Genomic DNA, 14,774 nt, shown 5'->3' on the forward strand with positions numbered 1-14,774 from the left:
TTTTTTTTTTTTTTTTATGATTGCACTGAACAGAATTGAAAGTTGGATCTATTGAGTCAGATTTTTCACATTCTGCTTTATTTTTTATTTTTTTTAACAACACATTTTATCTTTTTTAATGAGCAAAAATGTCCCTTGTGCATCATGGGGGCTGGGCTTTGACAGTATGGTTGTTATCACACTGGGAGGGTTTAAGGAAATTGTTTTCATTGGTGTGAATTCTGAGAAGCAGTCTGTGATGACTGTGCATTCTGCCACTCAATTAAAGTAGTGACCTCCTGCACAGTAAACTACATGAGTTCTTTATTAGTTAATATTGTGCATATCCTTACATATTTTTCAAACATAAAACACTGTTGTGTGGTTTAAAGCTTAACTTTCATATGCATATACTTAGAGTAATATTTCAAAGGTACATTCATTAAACTTATGTTATATTGTTTTGATTTACTAGTCCTGAGGGGACCTTCAAGTCAGGCCTGACACAAGAATGCATGTCTTAAGTTCTTTTGGTTATTTAAACCTCTTCTAAGGGCCCTGTCCTGTTTATCTGGACAGTTTTTGAAAACAACTGAATGATTTTTTTTATGTTACTTATGATGTCATGGTCTTGTCCTGCTTGGTCCACCAGACAGTCACATGTTTCAACATTATTCTGGACTAAAATCTTCTGAAAAATAAAAAATGTAAAGAAAATGACATTTTTTTTTCAATAAAAATTATGCAAATGAGTACAATTTCTCTTTTTTTTGTGTTGCAATGTACTGTACACAACTTTCAATTAGCACTAAGAAAGCACTTTCTTCATCCAGGCCTCTTCGTGTCTTCAGATGCGTGAGTCTCCATCTCGATGTTGTCATCATCTTCATCATTTGTGTCCTTAAAAGGAAACAACACAGAAGCTCTGTGGTGGTTTCACTGCAACACAAACTCTTCCGGAAGAAAATTAAACTTAGCGTTGGATGTTCTCCTTTTTACACAGCAGCTGCAGCTCATGACAGTCTGTAGTTACAGTTTAAGAAGTTCTTGAGGTAAAAGCGAACACTGACTTGTTAACATGGACTTCCTGTTCAACTCATAAAACATAATCCAGATAAAGATCCCAAATATGTGCATACCTGTATTAAATCAGTAGGAATAAGTCTATGATGATCCATTAGAAAAACGTAAATTCAGATGTCAATATAATATTACTCTTGTATTACATTATTCCAAGCAGTTCAGTTTACCTTCCCAGATTTGTTGGAGAATCTGCTTGGAATATGTTAAAATAAAATTATTATTCCCCTCATTAAACATAATTCAGATAAAAGTCTGAAATATGTGTTTATCTGTATTTAAACATCAGGAGAATGAGATTGATTATGTTTAAACATTAGAAGAATATAAAGTCAGATGTCAATATAATGTTATTCTTGTATTATATTATTCCAAGAGGTTCAGTTTACCTTCTCAGGTTTGTTGGAGAATCTGCATTGAAACCAACTGAAAGAAAAAGAATGAGAGTTAAATGCAGAAGAGCAGCTGATCTGAACATTTACAGTTCTGGAGAATTGATCTCACCTCTGAAAAATAATGATTGATGCAAAAAGCATTAAGACTCCCAGAATCTTCAATGAAGCAAAGATGACCCCAAACTGCTTCGTATCTGTAATGAGACGTGAAGGCTATAGCTCAGGTACAGATTTTTTTTTTCAGATTAACTTCATGTCTAAAGAGTATATAAGTCTGACAAACACAGTTCAAAAACCATTTCTCCATTTACCTTCAACTATCAGCTCAATCTTTGAAGACGTCTGGTTCCCCTGATCATTTGTAGCCACACAGTAAAAAGCTCCTCCTTCTGCTGGATTCAGGCTGTAAGATTCTCCTTCAGCTACTTTATGGTCTCCATCTTTGCTGCTCCTGAACCAGCTGAAGTTGATGACAGCAGGTTTAGCTCTGCTGGAACAGGTCATCTTCACACAGTTACCTGCAGACACTGAAGCTGATGGACTGATGGATGCTGAGGTGTCCTTAGGAGCATCTGAGGAAAATGTGACACAGGAACTTTATTCATCAGAAGCAGCTGAAGTGTGATGTGCTGACAGATCACTTACATGAAACACTGAGAGTCTTTAGTGTCTCTGCTGTCTTTGGTGGTCCTTCATTCACAGGATATCTGGCAGAACATCTGATGGTGAATCCATCATGAGTGTCTGACAGAGTGATGGTCTTCTGGATTTTAGTTGTAAAGCTTCCATCTGTGTTTGTCTCCGTTTGTCTCTGAGAGTCTGCTTGGAGATTCCAGGTGAGTTCAGGAGGGGAGTGAGGACAGGGAGTGGGAGCCGAGCAGGTGATGGAGACAGACGTCTTCTCCTTCAGATCAGCTGGGATTTCAATGCTGGGACTCTGAGGAGAATCTGTGCTTCAAACACAGAGAAAAAAACTCATCAGATACAAACACAGAAACTGTAAATGTTTGGAGTTTGTTATCTAACACAATTTTGTCTTTAACTGACAACTGACATCACTGTAATTTTGAATGAAAAAAGGTTTACCTTTAATTTTGATCCCAACCGAATTATAACAGTCGACTGCTTTGAATCTTCTATTTTCAATCCTAAAATAATATCTTTCTGTATAGTTTGTGGTCAAATTAGAAAACAAAGTGGTGCAGTTTTTCTGTCTCAGGTTTCCAATAATCTTCATTGGATAGAAGTTTTTCTGATTACTGCTGTTGAAAATCACATTGTTTGGATACCGACCAAAGTTGTAATTATGTTTAATCCAAACTCCAATGATTTCCTTGCTGTTGTCATTTTTTTTTCTATTTCCTGGAGTTGTCTTAAAGCTACAAGGAATTATCAAACAGGATCCACTCAGAGCTTCCAGCTTCTTTGGTGCAGTCATGTGAAGATGTGAATCCCAATCACATTCAGCCCAAATTCCTGTAATGAAGATAATGTGGTTTTAATGATGAATTCTGATAAACACACTGAATTTCAGCTTCAGTTTTTTCACATGGAGCCTTTAAACAACATTAGAATGAAATTTATCAAAGCAGAAAAGATTTTTAAAAATGTATGTAAATGAAAGAGAACAAACATCTGACCTGGAAGGAAGAAGACACTCAGGAACATGTAGACTGTCAGCACGTTCACAGACAGAGCTGCCATCAAACTCCTACATTCATCCTTCATCTCTGCAGGCATTAAAGTTTTTGGGGGTTTTTTGTTAGTCGCATAAAAGTACATTTGCATTTCCTCACCAAATCATTCTGGGAAATATTGATACAAACCGAGTGAGTTTTGTTAAAAAAAAAAAAAACAAAAAAACAAAAACTTAAATTCAGAGATTAACACAAATCTTAATCACGCTGTAGATCGGTTTACCAGCTCACAGAAAAACTCAGTCCAACACTTGTCTGAAATAAAGAAATTCTTCCTACTCATAGTGTGGAAGAAAGAGGAAACTGACAAGTTTACACCTCTTTAAAGTTGTTAGAGTTATCATGCTTCACTTAATGCCAAAGAACACTTTTCTCTGCAAGAGTCTGCAACACTGTGAGGGTTTATTTTGGTTTGTGGCAAAGCATGTGAGTGAATCTTCAACACCAAAAGTACCAAAGAAAATGGAATATTGTGAGCATTATTCATTTGTGGTTGTTAAATCTGAATTTGTGTTCAACAGTGATCTGAGCAGGTAACCAAACCCTTTTTTTGGCCATTGACCTCTATAAATGGAGCTTTAAAAGTGCTGTCTTATGGTCAAGCCAAAGTTTTGACAAATTAAAATAAACCTGTTTAATTCTTTGAAATATAGTCAAAAACAGTCTTTGTGCTGCCCCCAAAGGTTTAATTGAGTTATTACATTTTAATTTTGTGATTGGTAAAATCATTTAAGTCCCACGTCATGATCTGCAGCTCCAGTAATGATAACAGTCCTGCCCCCAACCCTCACCCCTCTGACTGGATTTTAAATTTCCACTGTGGGTGGAGTCAGCCTCCAACTTCCCTGTTTAGTTATCGTTTACAGTAAATGTCAGAAGACAACACTCTGTCTTCCTCTCTGGTCGCTGGCAGGAGCAGTCTCCAGAGTACTAAATTCACTTCATCTCCCAGCAGCCCCAGCCCACAGATCCTGGAAGCTGCTAACTCTCATTTGCTAGTCACCCACAGGACACTTAAACACTGCTCAGAGCCTCACTCATTGTAAAGTATTGTTTGTGCCACTCTGCCTGCATACCGAGCATTTCATCCTGACCTGATCTGTTCATTTGATCCTGCTTCGTCTTTGATTCTGCTTGTTTGCCGCCTGCCCCGACCCTTGCCTCGATCCTGATCACTCTGGTTTCTCTCTGATGCTCCTATGCTTGATGCTTCCTTTGCTGACGACTATCTAAAAATATGTGTGAATCTACCCCCTTTTAAGAAAAAAAGTAAATAATTGAAAGGCATATTTATTTCCAGGCACGTGCACACATAGGGCCTAACCCCGGGCTCACATCGCTAGCGTTTCAGCTCAGGTGCGATGCGGGAGCGTTCCAGCTACAGGCTCTCTATAGACCTTGCAAAACTCTGAAACTTACACATGTTCACGCTTATCCCTCCCTTTATTCGCTGCGGTTCAGCTGCGTCGTCCGGCGAAAATTTGAACCAAACGAAACGGATTTGCAGTGATGAAGAGACCTGACCGCAGGCACAGGACGTGAACATCTGGAGTGGGATTTCCTCTTGTACTTTTAAAGTTACGTAAAGAATGCAGCGCTTGCATCGGAGCCGTAACGCTAGTGGTGTGAGCCCGGTGTAAGGGGTGCTTGAGCACCAGCTATTTTTGCCTCATATTATAAAGTGCCCTGTTTTATTATTATTATTATTATTTTCCATTTCCGGTTTTCAAAATAAATTTAACAGTTGCCGTGTTTCAGATCATGGACGCGGAAAGAGGAAGAAGGAGGTGGGTGAGGCCTGTATGCCGCCTAGTGACTAGAAAACAATGCATTGTGGGAAATGGTGTTTAAGCGGTTCTTGTTCTTCGAGGTGATGGTGATCAGAATGACTAGCGCTAAATGGAGAAATCTCGTATTTTGTAATACTTTCTTTTAAAAATTGTGAATCACTGATGTAAAAGTGAACAAGATTTCATTGTTATGTGTTTTATTGTTGCCCAACTTTAATTTCAATTTTGTTTATTTCTTTGGGATGATTAACCCTGCAACTATTTGTCATCTGTTGTCCACTGACAGATGTTAAAAATTATTATAAAGAACACAATAGTAAAGTTCATACTAAGTAGGAGAGGCATATTAAAATTCAATGGAATGTTAAGAACAACCCAAACTTCATGTTTCATAATCAATTATCTTAACTACTGTGCATGATCCCTTCAGGACTATGTTACACACTCTGTATTTATCAGACACTTTTACTGCAGAATATTTGAAAAATCCATGTTTCAAAACACAAATATTTAACTTTAAAAATTGGTTTATTGTTATTATTGTACTTCCCTTCAAGACTATGTTGGCTATACACCAAGCTCTTATAAAAGAAGTCAAGCAGCCTGGGTTCCCAAGAAGGTTCTTCAGATCATGTGACCAGGATCTGCTGCTGTTAAGAGAACCCAGTTAAAACTGAAGGTGACAGAACCTTTGGAGCAGTGGTTTTCATCTCTCTGGAATTAATTTTCTCTCAGCCTCAGATCCATTTAGTCAATGGGTTCTTTTAAAAAGCAGCTAAAAAATATCCTTAAAGAAATATGTTTTTCTAGTTTGGGTTCTTTACTAAAGGTTTTCCTTTGGGTTTGTACTGTAAAGCAGTTTGTCATATGTTTATCTTAAAAGGTGTTATATGAATAAAATTTTGATTGGAACATAACGCGCCTTTTCTTGTGTCTGAGTTTGGGAACTCTAGCAACCTAAACCATGAAACGAAAGGTAATTCAGCCAGAAAATTAAAAAGTCAAACATTTTTCAAATTTTTCAAAGAAGTTCAATATTTGTGTTTTCAAAAACTGTTTATTCAAATATTCCACAGTAAAAGTGTTTGAAACAGACAGAGTGTGTAGCCAACATAGTCCTGAAGGGAAGTACAGTAATTAGTATCATGGATTATGGCACAATTTTTAGCTACAGTTATTCAAACATGGTATGTCTGTTTGAAAAAGACAGTAAACCAATCTGTAAAAGTTTAATGTTTGTGTTTTTAAAAAGGGATTATTTAAATATTCCACAGCAAAAGTGTTTGAAACAGACAGGGTGGTTAGCCAACATAGACCTAAAGGGAAGTACAATTATTAGTATCATGGGACAAGTTTTAGCTACACTCATTCAAACAATGTGTCTGTCCGATATTTCTACTATAAAAGTGTCTGATAAAGGATTTGTGACTAGCCAACAGTCCTGAAGGGAGTATGGATTATGACAATATTCATGGCTACAGTCAAAAATTGAAATAAAAAAAAAAAGTAAAAATCATTTTTTTGATTTTTATACCGTAAAGGAGTCTGAAAAACATGGGTGCCAACATAGTAATAAAGGGAAATATAATTACTCTACTCATTATGGCTAAATTCTTGGTTACAGTCCTTCAAATTGGGTATCTCAATCAGAAAAAAGCCATCAGCGTTCTATTTGTGTTTTTAACACCTTGATAATTCTATTTTTTATACAAGAGATACTATCACAGGCAGTGCTAGGAAGGAACATTTCTAAATCTCATACTATATACAGTGTAACTGACACTAAACAGTATAAGACTTAACTCATGGGAAGTGTGAAGATATCAGCACTTCTTTTATCATTTTTTACTCAAAAAACATATATCTCAACATGTCTACATGTTGTAGGAAAAAATAAAAACAGATAACTAAACAGGATTTAATAAGGATTCAGAGTTTACTTGTACATTGCTTGTGTTAGCGTTTTAGCCTGTACCCCCCCCCCCTGCATTATGTTTGTATTGTAAAGAACTGCGGTTGCTATGGATGCAGAGCGCCGACAGAAGTTAAGCGCTGTGTGCACCGGGTGATGACGTAAACATATAGTGAGTTCGCGCTGAGTTCTCTTCGATACTGGAAGCAGTGAGGAAAAAGGCAGAGAGTTCAGACGTTTTGGGCTGTAATGAATGCTGTGTGCAAGAGGAAATAAAGAGGCTGCCAGCCCTGTTCTAGAACAACGGTGTCCCTTTCATTCTGTTACCACTCGCGGGCCAGCCGGGTCCAGACCGTCAATAACAGCGGCGTCCGACCATGGTCCGAAGCCAGAAGCTGAACGGTAACACTGGGGGCTTGTTCCGGGATACACTGTTGTTGTGCACCAGGGCTGAAGAAAGAGGAGGAGTTAAATCGCGTGCTGCGCACGTTGCCTGAGAGCGGGAAATGCCGGCGCGCGGTCAAAACGCTGCAGCGGCTGGAGCCCGGCCACGCACGAGGAACTCAGCCACGAATGTAAGCACGAACCCTTTTCTGCAATATGTAGCTGGAGCGGACTGTGATCAGAAGAACGTGCATGCACTGAAGGATACAAACGAGGGAGAAACGGATCGTTTTGTCACTAGCATGGAGCTATCGATAGCCAAAGGTGAGCGGCCTGCCAAGCCCCAATGAAACAACCCGTAGTGGCGGAGGAGCTCTACCATAAACGCTGCCACCCTGCACCACCCAGAAAAATATGTTTCCTCCATCTAATGTTCACTATTCACCCCAAGATATAACCAACTTATCTTTAATTTATTTATTTTTACCAGATAAATTTGATGAACATGTATATTGTGTATGTTTACAATACTTTGTAGTTGGTCTTTGTCTTTTACAACTTCACCACTACATATGTTCACCTTGTGTCAGGTAGGTTAGTATTAGTTAGTTTGTTAGTCTGTCCAGGTGGTTAAGTTGTCCTCGGTATGATTTAAGCTTTAAGTTTTTATTGATTTTTTTAATCCTCTTTTATGGGACCTTTCTTGTTTATCTGGACATTTTTTAAAACAAATATACAACAGTCACACTTTTTAATATTCTTCTGATCTAAAAAAATGTATGAATATTTAAAATCTCAAAGAAAACCTCCATTCTAATTTTCTGCTGTGCTGCATAATTTTTATTTGTTACAATGTACTGCACAACATTTACATTTAGTCACAAAGAAAAAAATGTAATCTAAAGCGTCTTTTGCCAATCTTGGGATCTGAACCAGCAAACTGGCACTTCAACCTGGTCTGGTTGTAATGTCTGCAGATGTTTGGGTCTCCATCACTATGTTCTCATAGTCTTCTTCATTTGAGTCCTAAAATGAAACCACACGAGAACTCTGCTGTGATATCATTGCAACAAAAACTCTTCAAGACATAGACATGGAATTAAAATTACTGTCAGAAAGCACAATCCAGATAATGATCTAAAATATCTTCATAAATCAACAGGACTAAGATCATGATGATCCAGAAAATATTAGAAGAATATAAAGTCAGCTGTAAATATAAAGTTATTTTTGTAATCATCATTCCAAGCAGTTCAGTTTACCTTCTCAGGTTTGTTGGAGAATCTGCATTGAAACCAACTGAAAGAAAAAGAATGAGAGTTAAATGCAGAAGAGCAGCTGATCTGAACCATTACAGTTCTGGAGAACTGATCTCACCTCTGAAAAATGATGATTGCTGCACAAAGCATTAAGACTCCCAGAATCTTCAATGAAACAAAGACGACACCGAACTGCTTAGTATCTGTAATGAGACGTGAAGGTTTTTAGAAACTATAGTTTAACATAGTTGACGTTTTTCCAGATAAAGTTCATGTCTCCTGACTCCTGCAGTCTAGTGCTAATATTCAAAAACTCTATAAATGTCTGACAGACATAATTCTAAAAACCCCTTTTATGGTCCGCAGCAGTCAATGACTACAAAGACCATAATGTATTTGCACAAAAAAAAACGATTCTTCTGAAACTCGTAGCTATCTGTTCAGGATCCCAAGGTGACTAAAATATAAAATGCTTGGTATGGAGATAAAACCGCTATTTAAAAAAAAATGTTCACATGCAGCTCTGACTAGCCTTTGTCAAATGTGGGAAGCAAGTAAAGGAGTGTGGGGAGGGCAGGGGTGCTAGCGCCTGTGGGCCATACAAGCATACACTGTTCATGGCTTTAATCAGTTTTGTCTTTCCCAGATCATTTGTAGACACACAGTCAAAAAAATCCTCCTTCTGTTACATTCATGATTTAAGATTCTCCTTCAGCTACTTTCTGGTCTCCATCTTTGCTGCTCCTGAACCAGCTGAAGTTGATGACAGCAGGTTTAGCTCTGCTGGAACAGGTCAGGTTCACACAGATACCTGCAGACACTGAAGCTGATGGACTGATGGATACTGAGGTGTTCTTAGGAGCATCTGAGGAAAATGTGACACAGGAACTTTATTCATCAGAAGCAGCTGAAGTGTGATGTGCTGACAGATCACTTACATGAAACACTGAGAGTCTTTAGAGTCTCTGCTGTCTTTGGTGGTCCTTCATTCACAGGATATCTGGCAGAACATCTGATGGTGAATCCATCATGAGTGTCTGACAGAGTGATGGTCTTCTGGATTTTAGTTGTAAAGCTTCCATCTGTGTTTGTCTCCGTTTGTCTCTGAGAGTCTGCTTGGAGATTCCAGGTGAGTTCAGGAGGGGAGTGAGGACAGGGAGTGGGAGCCGAGCAGGTGATGGAGACAGACGTCTTCTCCTTCAGATCAGCTGGGATTTCAATGCTGGGCCTCTGAGGAGAATCTGTGCTTCCACATCAGACAGGCATGTTAGGAAGAAAAATGCTTACCTTGAACCTCTATATAGTTACAGAGAAGATATAGGATTCATGGGATTTTGTGATTTGTAACTCATACAATACATTTTGTGCACAACCAGGGGTAACTAGAGTTGTGTATGTGTTTACTTGAATATAAAAAACTTACAAAATGCAATTCACACACACACACACACAAGTTGATATTACACCAACTTACAAATTCAAAATGGCTCCTTTGCATGCAAATCTTTAAATAGTTTACAATACACACAGACAAAACTACATTTACAATGTATATGTATATTTATGTTATGTTATGTATATGTCATGTAAAAATTACAAGTGCACAAAAACTTGTGAGACCCTTGTGAATAATACAGTGAGGCAAAGAAGTATTTAAACAGGATTTTGCAAGTCCTCCCTCTTAAAATCATTATGGGATCTGAAATGTTTTTCTTAGGTGCATGACCACTGTGAGAGACTTAATCTAAAAAAAATGGAAATCACATTGTATGTTTTTTTTTAATAATTTAACTGCTGCAAATGAGTGTTTGAACACCTGCCTATCAGCTAAACATTTGACCATCAAGACTTGTTAGTCCACCATTAAGAACTACACCTCTATTCCACTTATTATCCTAAATTAGAAGCACCTGTTTGTGGACTTTTAGACAAATATTACATTTTTTGAAACCCTTAATTTGAATAGTTTCCATAGTCTTTTGTAATAACAGTAGTTTTCATAAACTTATAAGTGAAGAGTTTGCTAAAGTTTTACTTTAGCAAACATACTTTGTGATTTTTACTTGAAATGTGCTATATAAATAAAGATTATTATTAATATTACTTTTTGTTCTAATCTATTGAAATTAATCAAATTAATCATTTGATGATGTTCTGATATGTTGAGGTACAGATGTAGATCCATTTGATTACGCTCTAACCTAGAAAACATCCTTCTTTTCATCTAGTTAAAATAATTTGCATATAAAGCAACTGTCTTACCTTTGACTTCAATGTCAACAGGATCACAAAGAGCTATTTCGCTGAAGTCACCCATGATTCCAAAGTAAAACGTGTTTGAATGTTCAGTGGTCACATTAGAAATTAGTGTGGTACAATCCTTCTGCTCCAGATTTCCTGTAATGGGGAATGAATCCATGTGGTAATGGCGCATCAAATATCTAAATCTCCAAAAGGATTCAGGTACTGGGAACCATGCTCCTGAAAGTTCTTGTAGGTTGAAAAAGTCTGTTCCATCTTTGATGCTGCATGGGATCAATAAACAGGATCCAGTCAGGGCTTCCAGCTTCTTTGGTGCAGAGATGAGAAGGTTACATCGAGCTAAATCTCCTGAAAGAATGGAGATAATGTGGAGGAAAACCAGCTGAAAGCTCCCGAGTCACAAAATTGAGGAGAAGAGTCAAGATGAAACATTTTAAAATGTCTGTAAATGAAAGAGAACAAACATCTGACCTGGAAGGAAGAAGACACTCAGGAACATGTAGACCGTCAGCACGTTCACAGACAGAGCTGCCATCAAACTCCTGCATTCATCCTTCATCTCTGAGGAGAATAGATTGAAATTATTCCTTTTGTTACTCACATAAAAGTTTATTTGAATACCTCACGAATTTACTTATGATAAAATATTGATACAAACCGTCTGTTGTCCAAAAAGAGTATAATATCCAGAGATTAACACAGAAATCGTTCCCAGGTCGTGGATCAGTAGAACAGCTCACAGAAAAATTCTTCTCAAATAAAAGCAGAAGTCCAACACTTGCCTAAAATAAATGAAGTCTTCCAACTCAGTGTGAAAGAGGAAGCTGATCTTTTCACACCATCCCTGTCAGGGCTGTATTAGTTCCTGTAAGCCTAAGAGCACTTAAATATACACCCTCTCTGAAACACTGTGTGAGCTTTAATTTTGTCTTGATGCAAAGCGTGATAGGTGCATCTTCAACACCAAAAGTACGTAAGAATATTAAGTTTTGTTAGCTGACCGTCACAGTTACTGTTTCTTAATTTGTGTTCAAAAGTGGCTCTCTGTGAGTTAAGATTCACAAAGAGGAACCATGGGCCTACTTTATGCTTAGCTTGGGAAACAAGCCTTTGACACATCGCCGTTTTTATCAGTAAGGGATTCCTGAGAGGCTAACTGACACAACATTTCCACCAGATACTGTCATCAAACCACAAACTGAATTCATACAAAAAAAAATGGAACATAAATTGAGTCATAATAAATAAAGTGAAAGGACACATAAAATAATTATTGAACAAACTTTATTAAATAATTAGTGGAAGTAAGTCTTTGTTGGGGATAGCAACTTCTAGAGGCCTCTTGTATAGACCAATCGTCCAGAACACTCAGGAGTAGTGCTGCCACAAACGATTATTTCAATAGTCAATTAATCAGCAAGTATGCGCAAACTTGGAGTAAAACACACATCCTAACCATCATCAGCTTTAATCTGACTTAAAAATAGATATATATCGTTACCTGCAATAATGCTAGTGTGAATGCTGTAAGCTGAATTTGGCTGTTGAAGATGCTAGAGCTGATAGCTTAAAACACTGAAACTGATAGCTAAAAATGTTAAAATTGATAGCTAAAAACACAGAAGTTCATAGCTAAAAATGCTGAAGTTGATAGCTAAAAATGCTGAAGCTACTAGCTGAAAATGCTAAAGTTGATAGCCTGCTAAAATATTAGTTAAATGCCAAATTAGCCACAAAAAAAAACTGAGAAAAAGCTTAAGTTAGCCAAAACAGCTAGCATGTAGCTGAAAAATTAGCTAAACTCCAAAACAGCTTAAAAACTCAAAAAATACAGAATTAGCCAAAATAGCTAGCATGTAGCTGAAATATTAGTTAAACTTCAAAATTGCTTAAAAAACCTTAATAAATGCCAAATATTCAAAAAAGCTAGCATAATACCATTATAACTTTCAACTTTACTACATTCTGACTCCATATAATATAAAGTAATGGCTAATCGACTATTAAATTGGTTGTCGACTATTTTAATAGTCGATTAGTTGTCAGTTAGTCAATTAATCGTGCCCTGTTCAGGAGTAACTCTGGACTCTTTTAGACTAGAACAGATTTTGTGATAGGAGAAAATAATTGTTTTGTTTTCAATGTTGTCAGGAGCCAAAGTTCTGTCTCCATCTCTGGCCACCAGCAGGATCTGTCGCCAGAGTATTGAACATACTACATCTCAGCTGACTCTCATCTGACTATCACCCACCTGTTACTCAAGCACTGCACAAAGCCTCACTCTGTGCGAAGTATTGTTTTGTGTCACCCTGCCTGCATTGCTGGGCGTTTCTACCTGGACCTGATCTTCTGTTTCTGAACTTGCTTTATCTCTTTGCTTGCTGCCTGCCCTGACCCTCACGTGGACATCTCTACTCTCTTCTTGTATGTTCCCATGCTTGTTATTGACCTCTGCCTGTCTGACCCTGATTTAGCTTTGTGGGCTTTTAGCTGTGCGTAGTTCCTGTCTGAACTAATAAACCTGCTGGACGTGGAACCAGCTGTCTGCCCGACTGTGACAATTGTCAGATGCAACCAAATTTAGCAGCAACTCTCAAAAGAACTGTAAAGACACCAAATTTAAAAAAGACAATATGAATTTTTTTATATATATTTAAGTGTACATGTGTATGTACAATCACAAGTATGGACAAAATGCATTATGTGAGTTACAAATCAAGAATTACGCACACACAATGTCTCTCCCTGCAAAATTGGCATTTTCCATCAATGTGTTAACTAAGAAATTACCAATAAATTACAATAAAGCGGTTGTTTAGTTGAGTTTATTCCAATCTAATCCTAGTAATTTATTTATCTTCTGTTCTATTGTGTTCCTTTATTTTCCAACTGATTTCTAAAAACTATAAAACCTCGTTCCTCTCTTTTCCTCCTCCCACCCTGGTTGCTATATGTCCATTATTCTCTGTTTTACTATACTCGTTATTTCTGTCTTACCAATACTAAAAACAAAATTACCAAATAACTAAAAGCAGCAGAATTTTCGTTCATAAATGCCAAGTATTTGCCCTAAAGTCCCATACCTAGTGATATCCAGTGATAAACGTCTCCATGCAGGTACAGAGTTGGTCCACTAGATGGCATCGTAGCAGCATGAAGAATCTCCCAAGCACAGGTAATTTTCACAAATTCAATTTCCATAAAGAAATACTTTCAGATTAAAATTAATTTGGGGTTTGCAATACCATTCTGATGTATATTTTTGTTTGCATTTAAGTTAGAGTAGAAAAGTTTATTCTGTTTTCAAAATTGTGAATGTTAGAACTAAAATAACTTAATTACTTAATCAGTAATAATGAATAAATACTGGATATTGTGGATTCAACTGTCCAATTCTCCACTAAAGTTTATGGTTTGCAAGACGTGGAGAAGATGAAGAGACCATGTACGTATACACACACATATTTTCTTTTTTGTTTTAAATTTAACACTAGGGATTCATCAGTTCTTATATGGAAGATCTGCAGCATTTGGACCTAAACTGTGTTTTTGACATTTGTTACAAAAACATGTACATTTTTAATCTACCTTTTCAGTTTAAACTCACCTAGCTGTTGTCTCCTATTGTCTCTTTCCAAAAGCACACGCACAGATACAACCACCTGTTCCCTTCACATATTACCGCCCAGGGGATCTTGTTACAGACAGCGTGCCATCTGCACTCAGACAAAAACAAGTCCCCCAAAACACCTCCCAGTTCTCCTCTGAGCACCTTCCTACCTCCTCTTAATGACACAGAAGCTCACCAAGTTCATTACATTTTTGGTCATTGACATTTTGTTTTAGTATTTTTTATGTTTATACCAATTAACGTTATTATACCAGCTGTTTGTTAAATCAAGAAGTTGGATGGAAAACTTAAAAAAATAATGGATTATCAAAGAAAATGATTTGCAATTCCATCTAAAAATATATTTTTTTCTGAATTTCTACCTAATTTTTATGGGAAAATTTCA

General features: G+C 37.1%; 2 protein-coding genes and 1 long non-coding RNA gene across 3 annotated transcripts in view; all 3 read right to left on the reverse strand.

The window, feature by feature from the left end:
* LOC118600280 overlaps nucleotides 1–1,577 on the reverse strand; it is a 6,989-nt gene extending 5,412 nt beyond the window's left edge. Inside the window, exons 1-2 of the long non-coding RNA XR_004949903.1 lie at nucleotides 1,564–1,577; nucleotides 1,449–1,485 (exon numbers count right to left, since the gene is read on the reverse strand). This is a non-coding gene — a long non-coding RNA (uncharacterized LOC118600280). The remainder of the gene's footprint in view (nucleotides 1–1,448; nucleotides 1,486–1,563) is intronic.
* Nucleotides 1,578–1,742: 165 nt separating this feature from the next.
* Nucleotides 1,743–2,409, reverse strand: LOC118600283 (B-cell receptor CD22-like; the record flags this gene model as incomplete). The annotated part of the gene is made up of 2 exons (XM_036217529.1): nucleotides 1,743–2,026; nucleotides 2,100–2,409. Coding segments are annotated over 2 exons (594 nt in total), but the record flags the coding sequence as incomplete, so codon positions are not given.
* A 5,650-nt stretch (nucleotides 2,410–8,059) lies between these two features.
* LOC112151013 (sialic acid-binding Ig-like lectin 5) lies at nucleotides 8,060–11,510 on the reverse strand. The gene is made up of 7 exons (XM_024279610.2): nucleotides 11,417–11,510; nucleotides 11,230–11,319; nucleotides 10,759–11,106; nucleotides 9,435–9,737; nucleotides 8,615–8,699; nucleotides 8,500–8,536; nucleotides 8,060–8,263 (listed from the first exon to the last, which is right to left on the reverse strand). The coding sequence occupies exons 2-7, from the start codon at nucleotides 11,315–11,317 to the stop codon at nucleotides 8,186–8,188; spliced, it is 939 nt and encodes a 312-aa protein (XP_024135378.1). The 5' UTR covers nucleotides 11,318–11,319; nucleotides 11,417–11,510; the 3' UTR covers nucleotides 8,060–8,185.
* Nucleotides 11,511–14,774: the final 3,264 nt, after the last annotated feature.

The sequence above is a fragment of the Oryzias melastigma genome, linkage group LG20, assembly GCF_002922805.2.
Source record: "Oryzias melastigma strain HK-1 linkage group LG20, ASM292280v2, whole genome shotgun sequence".
In the NCBI taxonomy this organism is placed as follows: Eukaryota; Metazoa; Chordata; class Actinopteri; order Beloniformes; family Adrianichthyidae; genus Oryzias; species Oryzias melastigma.

Excerpts from the sequence above, each read along its gene's own strand:
- LOC112151013 (XM_024279610.2), bottom strand. The coding sequence starts at position 11,317 with ATGAAGGATGAATGCAGGAGTTTGATGGCAGCTCTGTCTGTGAACGTG. Across the intron at positions 8,537-8,614 it reads GCAATCATCATTTTTCAGAG|TTGGTTTCAATGCAGATTCT; the intron begins GTGAGATCAGTT and ends TTTTTCTTTCAG. Across the intron at positions 8,264-8,499 it reads TCTCCAACAAACCTGAGAAG|GACTCAAATGAAGAAGACTA; the intron begins GTAAACTGAACT and ends GTTTCATTTTAG.